This window comes from Rousettus aegyptiacus, unplaced genomic scaffold (genome assembly GCF_014176215.1).
Source record: "Rousettus aegyptiacus isolate mRouAeg1 unplaced genomic scaffold, mRouAeg1.p scaffold_m13_p_5, whole genome shotgun sequence".
Classification (NCBI taxonomy): domain Eukaryota; kingdom Metazoa; phylum Chordata; class Mammalia; order Chiroptera; family Pteropodidae; genus Rousettus; species Rousettus aegyptiacus.
In genome coordinates, this window is record NW_023416308.1 from 113,803,306 (window position 1) to 113,825,457 (window position 22,152).

The window sequence follows — 22,152 nt, forward strand, 5'->3', positions numbered from 1 at the left end:
TTCCCAGAGTGGCGACTGTTGAGCCGATGCACTGGTGCCCAGGGAAGGTTGTGGGCTCTCCCACCCCCGCATCATCCCATTTACACTTATCTCGCTGATACCCGCTCCAGCTCCAGCACGTGGTGACAAGTTCTGTGAACGTTAATGGAATCGAATGCGGGCCTGTAATAAACTCATTTCTCAGCTTTCAGGGTACTGTCAATGCACATGCCCTCGCTTTTCTGAGCACTAGAGAAAGAGGAGGAGTTCCAGAAATCACACATACTCCCAAGCGGGTAGTATTGCATGGTCTCTGGGCTTCCTGTCAGCGGAGGTTATGAATTGCTACTGTCCTTGATTTGGTGGTGGTGGTGGGGAGGGGCATTCCACCTGGGCATGCGGCGAGGAGGTCATGCAACTGAACGTCCTCTGTCGTGTGACCTGAGTGGCTGACGTCCCCTGGGGCTGGGGATCGTGAAGCCTTTGCCATCACATCACCCCGTCAATCATGTACTGCCTCGGTTCATTCTGCCATAGCAAAATGCCACAGGCTGGGTGGCCTAAGCAACACACATTTGTTTCTCGTGATTCTGGAGGCTGAGAAGTCCAAGATCGAGGTGTCAGCAGATTCGCTGTCTGGTGACGGTCCCCTTCCTGGGTTCAGACGGCCACCTTCTCGCTGTGACGTCATATGCTGGAGAGAGAGAGAGATCTCATGTTTTGTACTCTTTTTTTTTATTTTTATTTTTATCCTGAGGATTCGCCTTCATGACCTCGTTTAACCCTAATCACCTCCCAAAGATCCCCACATCCTAACACCATCGTAGTGGGGGGGGGGGGGAGTAGGGCGTCAACATGTGAACTTTAGGGAGACTCAAACATGTAGTTCGCAGTGCGCGCGTTGGGTTTTCTTCGTGTCCCCAAGCCTTTTCTAGGCACGACGGGAGAGGATGAAAATAAAGACACAAAAATTCCGTAAAATAAGTTCAATAAGATTAACACACCAAGTCGGTGACTTTCCCTTGAGTTCAGAGGTGAGAGAAGTCACTCCAACCTTCCCGGACTCAGAACGTCCCCAGTGGGTGTAGCCTGGTCTATTCACAGCAGCCACCTGACACCCTCTTGAGCAAGAGCCACGCCGTTCAACCTAGCCTTCAGGACAGCCTCATGACAAAGTAAACTCAGGCCAGCTGAGTGCCGCAGCCTCTCCACGTCCCTTCAAAGGAAGAACACAGCTGCCCGCTGTGAATCAAGTCATAAGTTACTCGTGTAAGCTAGCACTGGGCTTCTTTCCAGTGATAATAGAATACTGGGTCTTTCCTTTTTCTTTCCAGCTGTTTTATGGATAGCTCACATTAACGATGTTAAGGGGATGCTTAAAAATTTAATGTTATTATTAGTTTCAAGCATACCGTACGCTGGTTAGACATTTATATAGTTTATCAAATGATCCCCCCGATTGCTCTTTCTCTCCTCTGGCTCCGCACCCAGCCGTCACATCAATACCGACCGCATTCCCTATGCCGTGCTCCCCATTCCCGTGACCATCTAGCAACTACTAATCTGTACTTCTTTACCCCACTCTCCCATCCCGCAACCGCCTCCCCTCTAGCCGTCACCAGAATGTCCTCTACAGTTGTGAGTCTGTTTCTGATTAGTTTGTTCTTTTTATTCCTTAGATTTCACAAATAAGTGAAAGCATATGGTATTTATCTTTCTCTGTCTGACTTATTTCACTCAGCATAATAACCTCTAGGTCCATCCATGTCATTGCAAAAGGTAGGATGTCACTTTTTTTAATAGCTGAGAAAAATCCCATTGTATATACATCAAGGGAATTTTTTTTAATGAAGATGAGTTTTTGTATTTTGCCTTTATTTTTTGAAAACCCTTTTTTTGCTGGGTATAAAATCCTAGATTTTTTTTTTGTTACATATTTACTCTTCCGTACAATAGATATTTCTCATTGTTTTTCTGACTTGCATGATGTTTTTATATTTTTTTAATTTTCAAAAATTTAATTTAAATTAGTTTCAAGCATATAGTACATTGGTTAGACATTTGTACTGTTTATAAAATGACCCCCCTAACTGCTCCTTCTCTCCTCAAGGGGATTTTTTAAAGAAAACCACTCACTATAGTCCTGGCACCCTCCTGCTCCTGGCTCCTCCTGTAAGCTCCCTGGTTCTGTTAGTAATAAGCCTCCTTTTCCAATTAACCCTTTTCCCCTTTGGCCTCAGATAGTGCTGGAGCCAGCCGGTGCTGGAGAGCTTGTGGGGAGGCGACTGGGACAGCTCATGGCCTGGCTGCCAGATCTCATTAGTGGGACAGAGGCCAGTCCAGGGCACCTGCCCCAGGGAATAACAGTCTTCTCATTGCTGCTCATCTTTAGAGTCAGGGGATTTTTTTTTTTTTTTGGGAAATAGTCCCTGGGGCTTGTGTGCAATTGTGTCACCATTTGGGTGTGTGTGTTGGGGGGGAGCTCTCATTCCTAAATTCAGGGCTGGCCAAGCCCTGCAGAGCGAGGAGGAGTTAGGGAGACCACCGGGTTGTCAGAGGTCTCTGCCCCGCGCCCTTGGCATGGTCACTGCGGCAGGAAACCAGGATGTTAGATTCGAACCCAGTAAACAGAGCCGGTTAAGAGTGTGGACCGCGACTGGACAGCCCGGGTTCAAATTCCAGCTCTGCCATTTTCTGGCTATGTCATCTTGGATAAATTACTAAACGTCTCTATGCCTCCATTTTCCTCACTTTGTGGGCTTGCTGTGAGAATTAAATTGGTCAATTCATCTAAAGTATTTTAGAAGGGCCTGGTGTGTAATAAGCACTTTATAAATGTCAGCTATATCGCTGAGCGGTGCCAGCGGGGCTGTGGTGGCTACTTGACACATCTTAGGGCTTCCCCTTTCCCCATCAGAGCGACGTGAAGAGTCACAAAGACCTTCTCTTACCTCCCTGTATTTCAGATCCGGGACGCCCCAGGTGAGTTACTGCTCTCGTGATATAGGTTGGAAATAGAACACAAGGTGCCCATCTGGCTGTCTCCCAAATGTCTACGTGTGAACTTATTGTGGCAGTCCACCCAGTGAAGCTCAGGGGCAGGAGCCAGTGGACATTTCTGGACAGCTCCTTGAACCGGCGCTGTCTCCTTTGACTGTCCAGAGCTCCAGCTAAGACCCGAGGAGGCCGGCCAGCCAGTGTTCTCATGGCCTTTGTCATTCTCGCTCAGGACATGGAAGGCTGGTCTCCATCGCCTGACATGGTTCCTTGTCTCTCCAAAAGCTTGGGGGCACTGCAGTCCCAGGGGCCTGGTGCCAGTCCTGGAGAGGGACACACCTGCCCCTGCTTCAGCAGCGCCCAGAGCAGCAGCTGGGCTAACGGGGGAGACCACTGCACTGGGAGTCTGTGGGCCTTGGGTACACGAGTGACGCTTAGACTCTAGCGGGACCGATGTCCATCGAACAGCTCATATCCAAAACAACTGTGTAATTGCACATGGCTGAGGCCACAGGGGAGAAGCCCAGGGTGTGTGATGATAGAATGGGGTTGAACTTGGGCTCCCTCTGGGTCTTGGAAGTCCTTCAGAAGCTAGGCCCCCTGAGGGCAGGGGCTGGAGGGGAGAATTAATTCCGTATTGTGGTTCTACCACAATGTTCTATCACAGCCTTTCTCCCACATCATTAAAAACGCCTTGTAAATATATATATATATATACACATATATATGTGTGTATATATTTACAAGGCATTTTTATATAAATATATATTTATATATTATATATTTTATATATTATATATATATATTTTTTTGCAAATATTGCTAAGGTCCTGTGTTTCCCTAACCAGTCCCCCAATCAGTTTAAGAGAATTCAGGTGACTCCAGTCTGGGATTTTTTTTTTTTATTATTAGAAAGGATGTGGCCAGAAACAATTCGTCTAACATCGCAGCAGCTCAGAGCACTGCACTGAGGGCGTTAAGTGTGTCACCTCATTTACCCCTCATGACGAGCTTGCGACAGGGGTACTTACTGGTTCCATTTTACAGAGGGGCCTCGAGGCTCAGAGAAGTCACATGATGTGCCCGAGTCGCACAGTTAAGAAGGGGCTCCGCTGGAAAAAGGAACCTAGAACGCCCCAATTTTCCTACGTGTACCCTAATCGCCGTGGAGTGTGCTGTTCCGGATTGCTTCTTCGGGACTGGTTCTCAGAAGTGGAACTTCTGTATCAAAGGGCTTGGTTGGTTGTTGCTTTGAAGGCTGTCGACATACGTACTTGCAAACACTTTCCACTGGTGTTAAAAAGGAAAGAACTGTGCTTCTAGGAGGTGACACCCGTCATTCCCACCGCGTGGCTCCTTTTGGGGATTCCTTGTTCTGCTCTCCCCCCTGTCCGCCCTGTCCTCCTCCCCTGTACATGCCACTTTGTCCGCTGTCCACCACGCACCTGCTTGTTTCCCAGCACATCTGATGGAGCCGGGGCCGCCCTCACTCGTAGCTGGCACTTCGCTCACGTCCGCGTGGGCGTGCTGGGTGTGCCCAGAGCTACGTTCCAGCGAGGCGCCGAAGGCACCTGAGCATTTCCTCGCTCGCTCGTCTTGTTCTGACGCTGGGCCGGCCAGCTGGGGCCTAGGCTGAGAAAAAACACCCCACTCCCTCAATGTCTACACCTCTTCCCTCCCCAGGTACCTCACCTCTTAGAAGCCACAGGGCATCCCATGGGCCTGGGTGACGCCAGAAGAGGGCCAGTGTCCTACCTTCTCAGGTTCTGGGCACGGTGGCCCTTCAGGGCTCTCATTCTTCTTGCCCTCAGTCACCTTCAGTTCATCGTCCCGTGGTACCTGTCTGAGGTCCTGTCCCATTCTACTTGGGGACCAGCCTGGAAGAGCTGCCCCCTTCCTGAGCTGGAGGTGGCTCTCCCGACCTCTTTCTTCTCCCACACAGAAACCCCACCCCACCCTCCTTCACCCCCCACCCTTCCATCCCTTTCTCTCCTGGCCTGTGACTCTCTAGGATGCAGGCACAACGCGAGATGATTTTCTGGGTCACACAGGACGATCTCATGGGGCAAATGAACTGAGCATTAAATAACACTGACCCGCGTGCTAAGAAAAGTATTTAATTATTACATTTTCAATCCTCTGTCATCCCTTCTGATCTTGTCAAAGTCTCTTTATTGGATGATGATGTGTCCTGTGACATTTCTAAAAGGTTTTATTTTTAGTGTACTTAATTTTACAATTACCTTCTACTTCAGGCAAACAATACAAAAAGTCCATTTATGTTTTATATTTCCTATTATTTTTTGCATTTCTACCTATGTACCTGATTTTATGTAAATGGGGTCCTATCATAATTTTATTTATTTATGTATTTATGTATTTATTTGTTTGTTTATATGGGGGTGACGTCGATCGACACATATGTGATTTTTTAAAAGTGTAACCTTTTAGCTCCTTCTTTCATCGCTTGCTTCCTCTCTCCTCATGCCCCCGGGACTCGGGGCCAGGACCAGCTACGTGATTGGTAGGTCCCAGTGCAATATGAAAATGTCGGGACCCTTGTTCAAAAGTTCTGAAAAATTTCAAGATGGAGACAGCAGAGTATTAAACCAAGTCCAGGCCCTTTTAAGCTCGGGGTCCTGTGAATGCTCACGCCCAGCACCCGTGCCGCTGGCCCTGCTCCGCCCTTCCCCTGAAACCCACCTTTTAACTTTGCCCATTTAAAAAACCCAGTGTGCGTTCTCTGATACTTTTCTCCATGTTTGTATCATCATACCAGTTTTTAGGAAGGTTTTTTTTTTTTTTTTTTCGGTTCTTTGCTTCTCGAAAAGTTGTATCATAATATATTTTCTTCTCTGCATTTGGCTTCCTTACTCGACACAGCCTGGAAAGCTTGTGTGTGTCTATTTCATTCTTCATCAAGGCTGCGTAAGATGTCAGTCACACTGCAAACGGACCATAATTTATTCACCAGTTTCCCTCGTGGATGGGAATTTACTCTGCTTCCAATTGTTTGCTGCTATGCGAAAAACCGAACTAAATACTTTTATGGTCAAGCATCTTAATGCTATAAAGCCAATTCGCAGGAAAGGGTAAAGTTTCCTTTTCAAATAAATTTATCGCAGCAAAAAAGTGAAGCAAATGTAAAGGAAAGTGTGACGCACAGGGCGAGGCAGTGACAATGTCTAGGCAGCAGCGATCCTGCATCGAGTGAGCCCTCCGTGACCGGAGGCCTGGGTGGGGGAGGGCGGGAAGCAACTTCTGCTTCTGTTCCTGAAACACCAAAGCCAGGGTCCCTTCTTGGGACAGGGGACAGGGCAATGCCTGTGGCACAGAAAACACACCCTCGAGTATATCTAGTATATCTAGTATCGATAAACTGCCTTGGTGACAGTTGTCCTTGGAGCTGGCAGCTCCTGCTCACTCTTTCAGTTAATCAACAAACACCGTGTTGGGCACCCCTGGGGACTCAGGGCTGACTCAGCCTTGGACCCACCCTCCAGGGTTTTCTAGTCTAGCAGAAGACCTGGGTGGCTTTATGCATGACAAAATGGCTTCCCAGACGCAGAGGGATGATACAGAACTGAGCGCGAACGCTCCACGTACACACATGCAGTCGCTCTCACGCACACACTCATTAACACACTCCCACACGATGGTACATGCACGGTCATAGCCACACACTCTCTCTCACACACACACACACACACACACACACACACAGAGGCTGCAGCCAGCATCCCGTCCCCAAGCCCCACACATGGGACCATCACACACCGCAGTGGAGGACCGCCGCCGTTGGGAACGAGATTCCGAAATCCTAACTCGAGGGCGTCTGAATTCTTGTTCTGAATATTTCATGAGCTGTGGAGTTTGTGCTCTGAATTCTGAGTCATTTCTCCTTCAAGGGTCAGGCTGGCAGCCAAGCAGTGAGTTGGTGAGGACGGGCAATTAAAGGCCTGATGACTTTCTGTCTGAGTGATGGAGTGGCCCACACAGGTGCTCGTAGGAGAGCTGAGTCTGCGGGTGTGTGTATGCGCGCGCGTGCGCATGTGCAGATGCACGTGCGTGGCCTGAGCCTCTGGACTCTTCTCAGGGGAGGCTGAGAAGGTGTAGCAGTTATGCCTGCAACTGACCAGTTAGGCCGGGCCAGGCCAGGCTACGGTAACAAGCACACCCCACACCTCCATGGCTTAACACAATCAAGATTCGCTTCTCGCTCACACAGAATTTGAGTTGGGTCAACATTCCCCTGCGTCTTGTGGCTGCATCTGGAACCCAGGCCCTGACGGAAAAGAAAGAGCTGGAGGAGGCTCACCGCCTCTCACAGACCTTGGCGCCACCGTGGGCTCCTGTCACCCTGCATAGACCTCAGTGGTCCCTACCTAAGTCGAAGAGAGACCCAGAAATGTGGAGGGGTTCCTCTGTGAGCACAGTGGTCCCTGCCACTGTTCTCCCTTAGTGCATCCACACACTGGAATGTCCCTGCCCAACATGGAGCTGACTCCTTGGAAGCAATTTAGATACTGGCTCCGCCACTTTCCTTAGGCCACGTGTCAGTCAGGGTCCTTACAGAAACAGGTGGCAGATTCATAGTAGAAGTTTGTAAAAGGCTTTTTCGCAAAAGCGCTATTTACAAAGGATACTATAGTCCCGGGGCTCAGAGCAGCTGAGCTGTTACCACCCTAGGCCCAAAGACACAAGACCAGGGAGTGGTCACTGAGACCCGGAAGGAGAGAGTGAGGAAGAGGTGACTGCCTCGAGAGGACAATTACATTCAGAGGGAGGACACAGCCTCCCCAGAGGACCTCACCGGGAGGGAGCCAGGGGGATAAACCCCACGGCCTCACTGTCTTCCTCATTCCTGTCTGCTGGGGCGCCCCACTGGCTGAGCCAAACAGACGCCAGAGGACCCAGGAAGACACTGATTTAGTCCTAACGCATCAGTTCTACCAAGGCCAAGCGGGCAGCGGCTCTGGAAGGACAAATGGGCGCTATCTGGCACGGGTAACCGAGTTCCATCCTTTGGGCCTCCCTTTCCCAATTGGTAAACAGTACGAATAGCTCCGTCACTGTATTGGTGAAGGTAAATGGAATAACAAACATATACAAAGACCTGGCATAACCGGCCCTCAGCGAATGTTAGTTTCTCCGGGTCTGAAAGCACTTTGCAGTCCAAAGGTTCCCCGCCCAGGAAGGCCAGTTACCCCAGAGTCTCAAAATTTGCGTTTCTCAAATTTTCCAAGCAAAAATGTGTTTTTCCTAAAAATAACTCTTATTTGCAAGCTTCTCCTGTATGCCAGGTATTTTACAGATATTGTCTCCTTTCAGCCCACGATACTTTCCTAAGCGTTATTGCCTACAAGTTGGGACTCCGGCAGAGGGAGTGACCTGTCCACGATCACTCAACCAGTGAGCGGGTCTGGCCCCAAAGCCCGCAGCCCTTCTCCGCTCCCCTCGGGTTTCTGAGGATGTGTGCACATTTAATAGATGAAGGGAGGATGCTGAGGCTCCAAGGCCTGAGTACCCCCTCCACTGAACGGAGATGAAGGTCCAGGACCCTGTCCTCCCAAAGGCCTCCCATAGCCGCGGCAGGCTCCAGGAAGTGCCCCCTGCCCTTCGGTCACCTCTGCGCCCTCCAGGCCTGAGTTCACTCACCCACCAGGGCTGCTGCTGATTGATTTCAGGTCACCCGTCTCCAGCCCCATCTGGCCAGCTCAATACCAGCAGTGCAGAGAGCCAACCTTTGGAGCCAGGTGAGGAGGTCATCTTTCTGGGATCCCTAGTCAGCTTTCTGAGACCAAGCAGGGGGTGCCTGGGATGACGGGAAGGGGAAATGGACTTTGAGGGTCCCAGGGAGACACTCTAACTTCAGATAACACTTCTTCTTCCTGATCCAATGTTTGAAGGTCCGCATTAGAGTCACTTGGAGATCACAGAACTGCCACCTTTGAGAGGCCACTGATAAAAAGTTGCTTATACACAATAGGGTGTTCAGTGGACATTTAAAGAGGATTTGTTGAGAATAAGCTAAAGAAGTCTTGGTGGGGTGGTGGGGGTCCACCAGGTGGGGCCCGGATTAATTCGACAGCTAGTTTTAAAGGACCTACTCCGTGCAAAGCAGTGTGCTAACCCTGGGGTGCAATCCTGGGGGTTCCCTGGGGAGGTAAGGGAGAACCGCCATAGAGTGAGGCGGCCTGTCTTCGAATCCATCACGAACCCCATGTCTGTCCATCCTGCAGGGTTGTGAGGGTCACAGGGACACTCAGTGGAAGTCAGTGCCCTAGGAACAGTGGAGGGACCGGGGAGGGGAAGCATGGCACCCACAGTACCGGGGGGGGGGCCCGGGAACCAGAAGTCTGCCTTCTTTCACACAGAGTACTCTTGAGATGGGGACAAGAGAGGAGGGTTTGTGGGGACTGGACCCCTGGTTCTCTGTCGCCCCAAGCCTAAGTGATTATAACCTCGAGTCACCCTCAGCCTCAGTTTTTCCTGACTGTAAGAACTGGAGGGTCAGGCCTCACAAAGGGGCTGGGGGATGAACCAGCCCAGCCCCATTTTGCAGACTGAAAGGCTGAGGCCCAGAGTCAGGTAGGGTATTGTCCAAGGTCACTAGAAGGTCAGTGGTGGGGCCCCTAACAGCCACTGGCACTCATCCCATCCCTGGCATCCGCCGGGTCCGAACCTGTCCAGGCCTCAGCTGGTGTCTGGTACTTCCAGGGGAGCAGCGAGGGGTCCGCCTGGTGAACGGGAGCAGCCGCTGCAACGGGACGGTGGAGGTTCGTCTCGGCCGGTCCTGGCAGCCGGTGTGCGAGGCTCTCTGGAACCACTACGCTGCCGAGGCTGTGTGTCGCGCGCTGGACTGCGGCGGGGCGGCGGGGTCGCCGGTCCAGCCCCCGCCGACGCCAGAGCTGCCACTAAGTTGGGCCTTGGGCAACGCCAGCAGAGCCCTGAACGCCACGCAGGCTCTGGCGCCAGCCATCCTCTGCAGTGGCGGTGAGTGGCAGCTCTGTGTGGTGGCGGAGCACGCGTGCATCGGCAACCAGAGGCCGGCCCAGGTCACCTGTGCAGGTACCGCGGACCGCCCCGCGCCCACCTCCGGCGCCCCTCCCTGTCCCCTGTCCCTCGCGGGCCTTCAACCACTGCCTCACCCCCGCTGACCCGCACCTACCACCAACGCAAACACCACTGCTCCCCACAGCAGAGGACTGCAACGTTGTACCATTTTCAACTCTGAACATTTCCACAAATCCGGCCTTCAGACCCTTCCCCCGACTAGATTCCCAGTTGGCCCGCTTGGTCCAGGCCCCGACCCCTTGGGTTCCCACAGAATCTCGAGGCCTTACTTACAAGCCCCTCTCCCCTCCCTCTCTGGGCCTCTGTCTCCTCGGTCTCTGCTTCTTCCTCTCATGTACATAAATACGCCGGATTCCCAGGGTCCCTTGGTACTGATGCTCCTCAGCTCCCAGCCCTGCCGTTCAGGCCCCGCCCACCACGCCTCTGGCCCCACCCACTAGTCTGCAGCCGGTTATTAACCCCTCCCACTGGCTCCGCAGCCCTGTCTATATGGCGTCAACTCCACCTCCCGAGTCCCTAGTCCTGACCAGTCCCCCTCCCTCTGCTCACCAAGTCCCCAGCCCTGCAGGGGTCTCCCGTCCTACCCAGAGGATTACAGCCCCTCTCGCAGGGTCCACAGCGCTGCCCACAACTATCGGGCCCAGGGCCCAGTCCCCGACCCTCTCCTACCCTCTACCTTCCTCACCCTCTTCGTACCCACAAACCCCTACCCGTCCCATCCCCAGAGCACCGTGCACTGCGGCTGGTGGACGGCGGCAGCTCGTGTGCCGGCCGCGTGGAGATGCTGGAGTATGGCCAATGGGGTTCGGTGTGCGACGACACGTGGGATCTGGAGGACGCCCACGTGGTGTGCCGGCAACTGAGCTGCGGCTGGGCGATCCAGGCTCTGCCCGGCTTGCACTTTGCCCCTGGCCGAGGACTCATCCACCGAGACCAGGTGAACTGCTCTGGGGCGGAGGACTACCTGTGGGACTGCCCTGGGCTACCTGGAGACGGCTATTGTGGCCACAAGGAGGACGCTGGTGTGATATGCTCAGGTGAGTGAGCCACGTTCCTGAACTTCACCCTCCATCAACGCTTACTATAGAACTACTGGGCGCCAGGCCCGGAGGTAGTGCTAGAGAGATAGTCTCTGTCCTTGCATGGGCACCGTCCAGGAGGGAAGATGAGATTCAGACAAGCACAACCTCAGGGAATGAGTGGTAAATGCCCTAAGAAAGGAAGCCAGGTGCCGTTTAGGGGTAACCGGCAGTCCAGGGCTGGAGGAATAAGCCTGCCCACCTCCTGCAGGAAGTGGCATAAGAGGTAAGACTTCCTGAGTGGGAGCTGGTTATCTGGTTCAGAGCGGCAAGGGGAGATGGAGGCAGGGAGGCCCTCGGGGGGGGGGGGGGCATCGATAGTCCAGATGAGGCCATGAAATTCTGGTCCAGTCAAAGTTTCTTTATAAGGTGCAGGGCAATGGTGGGGGTTGGGGGGATCTTGTTAAATATAGATTCCGATTCAGTCGGTCTATAACAGGGCTTGAGATTCTGCATTTCTAACAAGATTCCGGGTGCTGTTGGTGCTGCTGGTCCATGACCACGCTTGGTGTAGGGTCCTGCAGCCAGTGTGGATGGGGCAGAGAGGGAGATGTGGATGCCATAGGGAGAGCTCACAAGGTCTGGAGACCAGTTGGGTGTGGGGTGTTTGCCTTTGCGCATCTGGGCTAATGAGGATTCGGGCCCAAAGGACCCTGACCTGACCCTGCGCCCCGCCCCCTCCCACCCCTGCAGAGCACCAGTCCTGGCGCCTGACCGGGGGCAGTGACTCCTGCGAGGGGCAAGTGGAGGTGCATTTCCGTGGGGTCTGGAACACGGTGTGTGACAGTGTGTGGTACGAATCGGAGGCCCAGGTGCTCTGTCGGGCCTTGGGCTGTGGGACCAAGGCCGGAATACCCAAGGGGCTGCCCCACTCCCTGTCGGGTAGGATGTTCTACTCGTGCAAGGGAGAGGAGCCCACCCTCTCGGACTGTTCCTGGTGGTACAACAACTCCAACCTCTGCATCCAGTCCAATGCGGCCAGGGTCCTCTGCTCAGGTACCCCTCCCCCCCACGCACCCACCCTCGCCCCCACATGTGGACCGGGAATTCCACCCGGATCCACAGCCTGAGACCTTGCAGCCCAAGCACCACCCCTTGGACTGGATCGGGAATGACAAATTCTGGCACCAGAGGGACCATTGTCCCAGGATGTCCAGGGCAGATGTGCTAGCTAATCAGGGCATCCTTTTTCACAAATCCTCGGCTCAGGCCCAGAACCCTGAATCAAATATTTATTGAAGCATCGTTATATGCCAAACAGTGGCCTTTGGGGAGCCTAGTAAAAATAATATTAGGAGACACTAATAATCATATCAGTGACAGTGTCTGGAGCCCTAATCATGTACTAAGCATTGCCAAGCCCTTAGTATATCTTATTTTGGTTAAGCTACACATCTACTCTGTGAATTGGGTTCTACTGTATTTTAACAAATCTAAGACAACATTAATATGTCACACCATTATTATTTTATGTGCCATAACAGATAAAAATGCAACCAAAATAAACTCTCGATATGTCATCAATTGTAGCAATTGATGCCATCACCCCGATTTGTGAAGGTGTGAAAAAGCGAGAGTGTTCGACTTGAGGAAACTCGATATTAGTGTCTCCGGAGTTCAGATACCTGGCTATGAACTCCGGCTCTGCCATTTACCAGCCTGGAGGCCTCAGTTTCCAGGATGTGGATGCTGATACTCACGGGGTAGCTGGGAAATCCGATAACATCACAAGGGATTTTGTAAGCTCCACTCCTGACCTGTCATGTGCTTATGATAATGACAATAATGTCAGCTTCCCTCCTGAAGAACAAACCCGACTGAATGGAAAAGGGGTTTGTGGCCTGCAGCAGATTATGCAGAAGAGAGGGATAATTCTTTAATTAGCCTCTTGTTCTAACCAAAGGACTTTCCCAGCATTTACTCCATGAGATTCTCTGTGTTGTAGGAGGTGGGAAGGGTAGGTTTCGTTAGCCATGTGCACCCCTCCCCGGGACCGAGCCCCCAGTTCTAGGTCACTTGTTTGTCACGTTCGGTCCCTAGCACACAGTAGGTGCTTGGTAATATGTTTTGAGCGAATGAGACGGTGCTTCCTGGCAGGTTCCCGGAGTCTGCTCAATCTGTCCACTTCTGAAGTTCCTGCAAGTGTTCAGCCGGTCACCGTAGGTGAGTGTCACTGGGTACACAGTGTCTCAGAGCCTCAGGTACCTGCGGCCATTTGTATCCACCCCCCACCTCCAGACACTGGTCTTGCCTCCCCAGAGGAGCCGCTTCAGGCTCAGAGAGTGAACTAATGGGCAGAGTTGGCTGGAATTAGTATCCAAAGTCCTGATCTCCAGATCCATGCTCGGTCTACCTGCCAGCTGGGTGTAGCTTGGCCGGCTTCGGGGCAGGCTCCTGGGGCTCAGACCCCAGCTGTGCCCCTTGCCAGCTGTGTAACGTTGGGCACCTCTTAACTTTTCTGAGCCTCAGGTCCCTCGACTATCGAATGGGGGTGATAATCACAGCTGCTCTCCCAGTGCCGTTGGGAGTCTCCGGTGAATTCATTCTTATAAAGCGCTTAGAACAAGGGCTTACTGAGCATGCAGTGGGCGCTGTCTGGGCCTCAGTTATTCTCGTGATTGTTTAGTCCAGGCATGGAGTCCCTGCCACCTTCACTACCGGGGAGAGCTAAGAGTCACCTTCTCTGGGAATCCACCCTTGGTGTCCCCCATAGAGAACCGAGTGACCTCAGCAGGGCCCCGCGCCTGCCCCTCCAGGTCCCTGTCCACACACCTGCATCACAGCGGGCACCTCGCATAGTGGACTGAATCGACTTGCTGATCTTCCTACTAGACAGAGATGCCCAAGGCCTGTGGCTCTGTTGTCATATTTATATTGCTAGTACCTTGCACACAGTGGGAGCTCCATAATTGCTGAGCGGAGAAAGAGAGAGAGAGAGATCCTTATGGGCTGGTGGCAAGCAGAAAGTTTCACTCAGTCAGTTATCCACTCAGGATACGTTTCTTGAGCACCTACGATAGACCAGGCACCTAAAAGTTGGAATTTTTTTTTTTTTAAGGGAAGTGGAGGGTAGGTCCATAGGGGAGTGGAGTGGATCAGCTGCAGACAGGATGGAGAGACGAGAAGGACAAGGAGACGTCTATGTCCGTTTCTCTTTCTCCCTGATTTGGGGTTCTTGCTTTCAGAACCTTCCGTGACAGTGAAAACGGAGGAATCTCGGGAGCTAATCCTCCTCATCCTCTGCATCATCCTGGGAATTCTCTTCCTTGGCTCGCTCCTCGTCATCACCGTCATCCTCTTGAAAGTGAAAGGAAAATATGGTAGGTGCCGAAATCTGGAAGCCACAGGGAAGGCCCAGGGATGGGAAGGTGCAGCCCTCCCAGGGGGATGTGAGCCTTGGGGACCCCCCAGCAGAGGCGGCAGTGACCCAGCAATGGCCACCCAGCCCTGGCCCCGGGAGCACCCTCTCATGGGAAGGGTTTACCCAGCATGCCATGCAGAAGTGGATCGATGTGGGCCCCGTGGGAGGACCAGACTGTGTGTGTATGTGTGTGTGTGTGTGTGTGTGTTTGGGGGTGGTGGTGAGGAGGGTGGTGAGAACAGAACCAGGGAGACCGGAAGGGGCAAAAAAAAAAAAAAATGACTCGTAGAATGTGCCTGCCTTCCCTCAGCTCTCCCTGCTCCGGTGAACCACCAGCACCTACCCAACACCCCCCCAGCAGGGGTCAATAGCTACCAAGAGGTCCCCATCACCATCCCTAAAGAAGAAGGTAGGCTGTCACCCACCCTGGGGGTGGGGAAGGCTGGAGAGGACAGGAAGGGTATATTTTCCAGAGGGACAGTACTGCTTACGTCAAAGCAGCGCCCCGGCTGGAGAATGGACCCAGGTCAGCCCACTCATAGCTGCGGGACCTTGAGCACGTCAGGTCTCTATCTGGGCCTCGATGGCCAGATGACTTTCCAGTGCAGTCATTCTAGGATTCTAGGCTTGAGAGTTCTGGAGCGATACAGTCCCAGGGCATTATGGACATTGTTCTCTGCCGATGGGCTAGTAGGTGGTGATATCATTACCTGCTCCATCAGCCTGCCTGCTAAGCCCCCTCAGCATTTCCCTGGAACAAAATTTTATGTCACGTTTTCCGAATGGAAAAAACTAGATCACTCGTTCATATTTTATGACGTGGATTTAAGTGTCTTGAAAGTCTTGTGAAGGAGTTAGAGTTTAATCGCATTGCATTATGAATATATTAATATATTTAATATATTAAATTGCCTTTATTTGAACACGTTCCAATGACACGAAAACCAATCAGAGCTCAGCCAAATATTATTGATATTCTCCACGTATGGCATCCACGTTTTTGAGAGGAGAGTGTGAATAGCGAAGGCAGAGCGAGTCTGGGCACGGGGCGACTGCTCGCTGCATAGTATGGTCTAGAGGTTAAGAACCACACTGCCGACTTCTCTGGCCAGGTGAGAACCTCTGTGCCTCCGCTTCCTCGGCTCTAAAACGGGGACACTAACATAGCCACCCCACAAAGTTGTTATGAGAACTAAGTGAGATAATATTCGTAAATGTTAGAATAGCGCCTGGCATGTCGTGACCGCGATGGAAGTGTTCGTCTGTCGCATAAAATAAGTGTTATTTAGCTCCCCACGTTTGAAACGAGAGGGAAGAGCTTGGGACGCGCAGGCGGGATGGTCTGGCATGCGATGGCTGCCTGGCGCTCTCCCCGCCTCTCTTGTCTCCTGCTGTCCACGTTCCCTGCCGCCTACCTCTCCTTCCCTGCGCCGTTCTGCCCATCACTTTGCCACGCCCCCCCCCCCACTCTGTTCTCTCCGCAGTTCCCAAGATGCCCATCCAGGTCCAGGCCCCAGCCCCCGAGGACTCAGACTCAGACTCTGACTATGAGCACTATGATTTCAGCGCCCAGCCTCCCGTGGCCCTGACCACCTTCTATAGTGAGTGCCTGCGCCCACGCCCACGTGCCCTAGGGGCCTCCCGCCCCGACCAGGGAGAGGTCGGGGACCTTCAGTCGGTTCCACCTAACGAGCCCCGCAGCACTAGGCTGGAAGTGCCCCTTCCCCCGTTCCTAACTGGATTGACCGTAAATGGTCCCACACCGAAGTTTTCAAAGCGCTTTGCGATCCTGGGGGCGTCTGCACGTCTTGAGGCATCTCCCTTCTGATCGCCTCCTCTCTCACATGTGGCTCTGCACGTGCAGGGTCTTAAGACCTGTCCCTCGACGGTCACCCAAAGGTGGCTGCGTCTGCATAGGACGCGAGGGAGTCCAGGTGAGAGGCACAGGTCAGATGGCGTCTCACACGCTCGCTCACACACCTTTTGTGGGTCCCATCCTCCCCATCTCCCCCTCTCCCCTCCCTCCACTCCACCTCCACCTCTGGTCCTGCTTCTCCAGCTCTTCCCTCTGCCTTCCGGAGCAGCAGGAGGAAACACAGTGCTTCAGGCAGGGCCCATGCAGAGCTGGGGGGCGGGAGGAGAGCAAGAATCCCACACCCAGGGCCGAATCTCTTGGGAGCTTGTCACACGTTCCCGAGCCCCACCCTGCACCTGCTATGACAGTTAGGAGGAGAGTTTGGCTGTGTGCGTGATACGGACCACCACGTGACAAGGGCTGAGAAGTTGGCGGGGGCCCAGGCTCTTTCTTTCTTGCTACTCCGCAGTCCTTAAGGTGTCAGCCTCGGCCGCGTGGCCCGGAGCGGCTCCCCATGTTCACGTTTAGCTCGTGGAAAGGGGGAATGAGAAGATGGGGCACCCTACTCCTAGGGCGGGAGGGCCGTATGGCTTCCGCTCGCATTCCACCGGCTGCAAGAGAGGCAGGGAGATGAGGCCTCTGTCCTGGTCAGCAGTGTGTCCAGATAGAGGCCAGAGGGTGTCCCAGTACAGGAGGGGACAATGGATATTGGGACAGCCAGCCATCTCTGCCCCATCTGCCAAATCAGGGCCTCTAGGGGGTGGGACGTGGATGATTCCACCTTTGCCAGTCCCTGCACCAGAGTCTGGGAGCCCCCTGGATGAGGTGTCCTTAGCACTCGAGGTTCTGAGCAGCCAAAAGGTAAAATTTAAGATTGAGAAGCCCAAATCCTGGGACACGGAGACTAAAAACCAGTGGTTCCAGGTTCGAAAAAGCTGGACTCCAAGATTCCAGACACTGGAGTCCTTAAGACCCCATGAATCTACAGCAACTCGATTCTTCTGTGACACAAATGTGCCACAGAAACCGTGACACGCAGACGCCAGGCCCTCCGGCCTCCGCGCTGGGAGGGCGCCTCGAGGCGGCAGCGTCTGCCCATCTCCTGCCCCGTCTGCGCAGGCGCGAGCGAGGGTATCGCCTTAAGTAGTAGGAGGGGCAGCCGGGGCCACGGGTCACAGGGCGCTAGGGTTTCTGGCCGGAAGCAGCCCTTCCCATGCTGGTTTCAGAGGTTTGGGGTCTTCCTGGACTAGGATGTGAGCCTGGGATCCGATGAGGAAGGCTGCGCCCCTCCGTACTCCCGGGGTTGTGCTCCTGCCCTGTTCAGCCTTAGGGGCACCCTCCCGAGTGCTGAGGAGCACCAGCCCCTCCTCCAGACTCTCAGGACAAGGGTATGGAGCCTTCGCCCCTCCCCACCACCACCTCTGCTTATAGATTCCCAGCGGCACCGAGTGACGGAGGAGGAGGTCCGACAAAACAGGTTCCAGATGCCCCCCTTGGAGGAAGGTGAGTCAGGCTGGGGTGGGACGTGGAGGGGGTCATGTCAGCCCCGCCTCCAGACTTAGCAGCTCAGCTCCCCTTGAGAAGCTCCAGCAGCGACCTCCCCCAACAGGTCCTTCCCGACTAATAATTTTTGTTGGCAATAAGTTCTTTCTCGAGTCTAATTTAAAGCCCGTTTGCTGCACACCTTCTTCTTTCCTCGTCCTTCTCCTTCTCCTGGCTCCCGACTTGAAGAGGACCACGCCTCCCAGGCCCCACCTGTCAACCTGGGGCACCGCATCGCAGATCCCCTCTCCCTGGGCCCTCAGCAGCACCCAAGGGGCAACAGCGAGTCTAGCACGTCGTCTGGGGAGGACTACTGCAACAGTCCCAGCAGAAAGCTACCTCCGTGGAACCCTCCGGGCTTTTCTTCAGAGAGGGCCCCTCTCCTGGAGCCCCCTAACTTGGAGCTGACTGGCTCCCGTGCAACCTTCTCAGGTAAGCTGAGCCTGCGAGGATTCTGTGTGTGCCCCATCCTCCCCTCCCATCCTTCCGACCTGGCGAGAGGAAGCCTGAAGCTGAGAGCCATGAACCAGGCTGGGCTCAGGATTCTAGTCCCAGCTCTGCAGCCACTTGCTGTGTGACCTTCGACAAGTCTTTTCCCCTCTTTGGGCTTTTTTTTCCTCATTCACTGAGCTAAGGACTTGACTCTGGAGTTCTGAGAGCCTCCCAGCTCTGGCAATTTGTGAACTGACTGTCTCCAGGCAGAGGGTGACTAGCTCTGGGGGTTTCCACAGGGCCCTCGGCTGATGACAGCTCCAGCACCTCATCCGGAGAGTGGTACCAGAACTACAAGCCGCCGCCCCAGCCCCCTCCCATGGAGCAGTTTGGGTGTCCAGGTGCCAGTGGCGAGGGGTGGGATCCTGGGAGGGGGGACAGAGAGGGACTGTGGAGTAGAGGGAGCTTTGGGTTTGTTGGATCCAAAGAGAAAAGAAGAGAGGTAAAGGGATATATTTTAAGAGCAGGAATATGAGGAGGTGGGAAAAATGGAGGTGAATGGGACAGAAAAGAGTCAGAGAGAATGCCTCGAGAGGAAGTAAGCTCCCCATTAGTGGAGGCATTCAAGCAGAAGCAGCCAGCTGGCCCCTTGGGGGAGACTGTGGTAGCAAAGGGGCACCCAGCATCAACTGTCCATCAGCTGCTGTGCCAGCGTAGGACCTATAGCCCTGAACTAGCAGATAAGGCTCTGCCTTCTGGGCTGACATTCTAGCAAGGGAGCAAGCTGATATGATGGGAGTCTTGTCACTCCGTGCCCCACAGCATCATGGGACAGGGGTGCGTGGACTCAGACCTGCTCAGCTCTGTCCCATGGGGCAGCCGGGGCAATGACTGGGCGTCCCGCTGACCTGAGCCTCCCGGACACACAGGATCCCCCAGTCCCCGGCCTGATTCCACCGACAACGATGACTATGATGACATCGGAGCGGCCTAGACGTGCTCGGCAAGGCTCCAGGTGGCTCCTTCCACTAGACTCCTGCTCTGCCTGCTGCCCTGTCCCACCCTGTCCTCCCTGGATCGTCCCCGAGGGGGCTGGGAGATCTCCCCTGGAGAGATGAAAGGAAGCTCCACACCCTGTACCACTGGGTCTCCACCCATCGAACAGAACCTACTGGCCTGGCCCTCCCCCAACCCCCAACGGCAGCGAGCTGCTGCCTGAGACACAGTGCGCTCACTGCCTCAGGGTCGAACAAGCAGTCTGGGCCACCTCTCGGCAGGCTGCACCGAGGGGTTGACCTGGGTGACTCCTGAGGCCTCTTCTGACCCTTGGGTGTCTAGGACTTCAGTTCCCTAAGTCTCAGGCAACTCCGGGCCCAGAGGTACTGAGAGGGGCAGAAGCCGGCCCCATCCCAGTCCTGCCCAGGGAGGCCCCACACGCAGGGGTCTGCTGGGTTCCCGTGGCTCCGACAGGCGGATGCGGGGGCTGGGCGGCACAGTGGCAAACCCAGGCTTCACTCGGGGCAGAGAGTCCAGCCTTCCAGCAGACAGCAGGAGGACAGCCCTTTCCCACGACCCAGGGGCTGGGGGCCTGAGGCCAGTCCTGCCTTTGGAGACCTCGAGAGCCCACCCAGGCACAGCCCTGGAGAACGGATCCTCATTCGGAGCTTCCTGTGGTTTACAGAGATGGTCCCAGCCCAGCTCAGCCCCCCAACAGACCCAGAGTCGGGGCCCAGTCCCTGAGAGGGCAGAAGTGCAGAGATGTCTGCCAGGAGGGGCCCAGCATCTGCACTAAGCCCTGAGTCCTCATCTGTCTGACTGGATTGATGGGAGCCTCCCAGAGGAGTCACGCCCAGAGCCACGAACTTGACCCAGCATCCTCCAGAGAGAGGCTGGGGGACTCAGGGCCAGCTCCTGGCATCCCATTCTGAGAATCCTGAGATTAAACTAATTGCTGAATGAAACCGGGGCATGGAGTGATTACGTCCTTGAGCTCTTACAGAATCCAGGCTGTGCATGTGTGTGTGGGTGTGTGCATACATGCGTGTGCACGCATGTGCTTGGTGGGGCAGTGCTATCATTGAGGCAAACTTGAAAACCTACTGTGGCCCAGTGGTGTAAAAAATGCTGGGACAAGAATATGCAGGGCCTGTCCCCCTGGAGGAGGTGGACGCCATGACAGATGCCTGTGGCCAGTGAGCTGGGCAGCCACTCCGCCCCCCGGAGCGGTGGTGCTGGGTCCCTGCATCCAGTGAGGTCCAGCCTGAGCCTCCAAAGGCTTCTGAGGTGGGGCAGCGGGAGGGGGCTCATGCTCAGGGCTGCTTGGCAAAGGAATTGATCCCAGGCGCTGAGAGGAGTTGGAGACAAGGCTGGCGCGTATGGAGGGGGCTGTGGGACCCTCCACCTGCTGAGATGCTGGGATCTTCGCCCAGCTGCAGTGGCCGACACCCAGCTCTGCCTCGGGGTGAAGGCTGGGGTCAGGTGTCCTCTGATGCTTCCCAGAGCAGGGGTGGCGGAGGACGCTGGGCTGTGGGTCCTGCCCTGTAGGGCTGAGCAGGGCTGAGCGGGGCCTGCGTTTCGTTCACCTGTCCCAGGCGTGGAGAGAATGCTGGCAGTCCCCAGGGCAACCGTCACAGGATGTGGTTGTCCTTGTGATGGGGCCCCCTCCCCAGGGCGAGGGGGATTCCTAGGGGAGGAGCCAGAGCCCGAGTGGGTGGCGACACAGACGCCCAGACAGCTTGCGAACGCCCTTTCTTTGTCCGAAGGCCTGGGTTCGAATCCCAGTTCCACCCTGTCCTGGCTGTGTGGCCTCAGGCAAGCCACCCAACATCTCTGAGCCTTAGCTGTAGGGTGTGCACAGGGTAGTAGGCGTCACGTAAGTGGTGGCACAAGTCAGAGTCTTGGTGACTAATGTCCCCGCTGAATCAACAGAGGTGAGAAATCTTTAAAGGAGAAAGGGGAGGAACGGAGAAGACCGCGGATGGAGGGCCTCAGGCGCTGGTGCTTGGCGAGGCGTGGAGAGCATCGGCTGGCTCCCTCTTCCTACATGAGGACGCTGAGGCCTGACAGGGAAAAGGACTTGTCCGAGGTCACTCAGAGAGTTAAGGGCCGAGTCACAATTCATCCCGACCCCACCCCCGACTCAGGAATTGGTGATACCCTCTTGTCTTTCGTTTCTCCCCCATTCTTGGTTCCTCCTTGTCCACACACACACACACACACGCACACACGCACACACACACACACGCATGCACACACGCACGCACGCACGCACCAGTCCCAGAGAAACGGCAGCTCCAAGACATGTCTCCCGTGCCCCCTCCCAGCTCCTGGGCAGCCTGGGGGCAGCAGGGTCACACGTGGCAGGGGCCTTTCTGAGGGCTGGTGTCCAGAACCTGCCCGAGTCAGCCCCCCGGGTTGGGTGCCAGGGGCTGCTCCCGGGGAGGGCCCTTCCCCACGCCTTGCTGTCTATGCTTTCTGGGGACTCAGGCCATGGGGCCATCGCAGGGAAGTCACAAACGACACAGTAGGTGTACTCTCAGCAGACCACGAGTTATCGTAAGCCTCAAGGATCTGGGAGAGGAAACACCGCAATGTTAATGGAGGTGGCACCTGAGTCCTGACCCAGGGATGTCCGCGTGGGCAGGGGCCGTATCCAAGAACTGAGGCACCACAGCGCTTTTACGGCTGCGCAAGCGCAGTGACAGGCGATGCGCAGGGATCGCGTGGGGCCCAGGAGAACCCCCGACCCGGCTGGAGGGAGGCCGTCTGGGAAGGCGTCCCCGGGAGGCGACGCCTGAGCGGGCCGTAAAGCGTGCGCAGGAGTTAGGCGT

General features: G+C 54.7%; 1 protein-coding gene across 5 annotated transcripts in view; it reads left to right on the forward strand.

Moving 5' to 3' along the window:
* The window catches only part of CD6 (CD6 molecule), a 39,527-nt gene extending 19,244 nt beyond the window's left edge, over positions 1-20,283 (forward strand). Inside the window, exons 2-13 of one of the 5 annotated variants that reach the window (XM_016119029.2) lie at positions 8,664-8,732; positions 9,697-10,047; positions 10,779-11,090; positions 11,826-12,128; positions 13,230-13,295; positions 14,318-14,452; positions 14,804-14,902; positions 15,978-16,094; positions 17,780-17,851; positions 18,080-18,322; positions 18,622-18,723; positions 19,252-20,283. In XM_016119029.2, coding sequence (XP_015974515.2) covers positions 8,664-8,732; positions 9,697-10,047; positions 10,779-11,090; positions 11,826-12,128; positions 13,230-13,295; positions 14,318-14,452; positions 14,804-14,902; positions 15,978-16,094; positions 17,780-17,851; positions 18,080-18,322; positions 18,622-18,723; positions 19,252-19,316 — 1,934 coding nt within the window. In that variant the 3' untranslated portion in view covers positions 19,317-20,283. The remainder of the gene's footprint in view (positions 1-8,663; positions 8,733-9,696; positions 10,048-10,778; positions 11,091-11,825; positions 12,129-13,229; positions 13,296-14,317; positions 14,453-14,803; positions 14,903-15,977; positions 16,095-17,779; positions 17,852-18,079; positions 18,323-18,621; positions 18,724-19,251) is intronic. The other 4 variants (XM_016119030.2, XM_036221244.1, XM_016119032.2 and 1 more) reach the window with 4 other exon arrangements.
* The last annotated feature ends 1,869 nt before the right edge of the window (positions 20,284-22,152 follow it).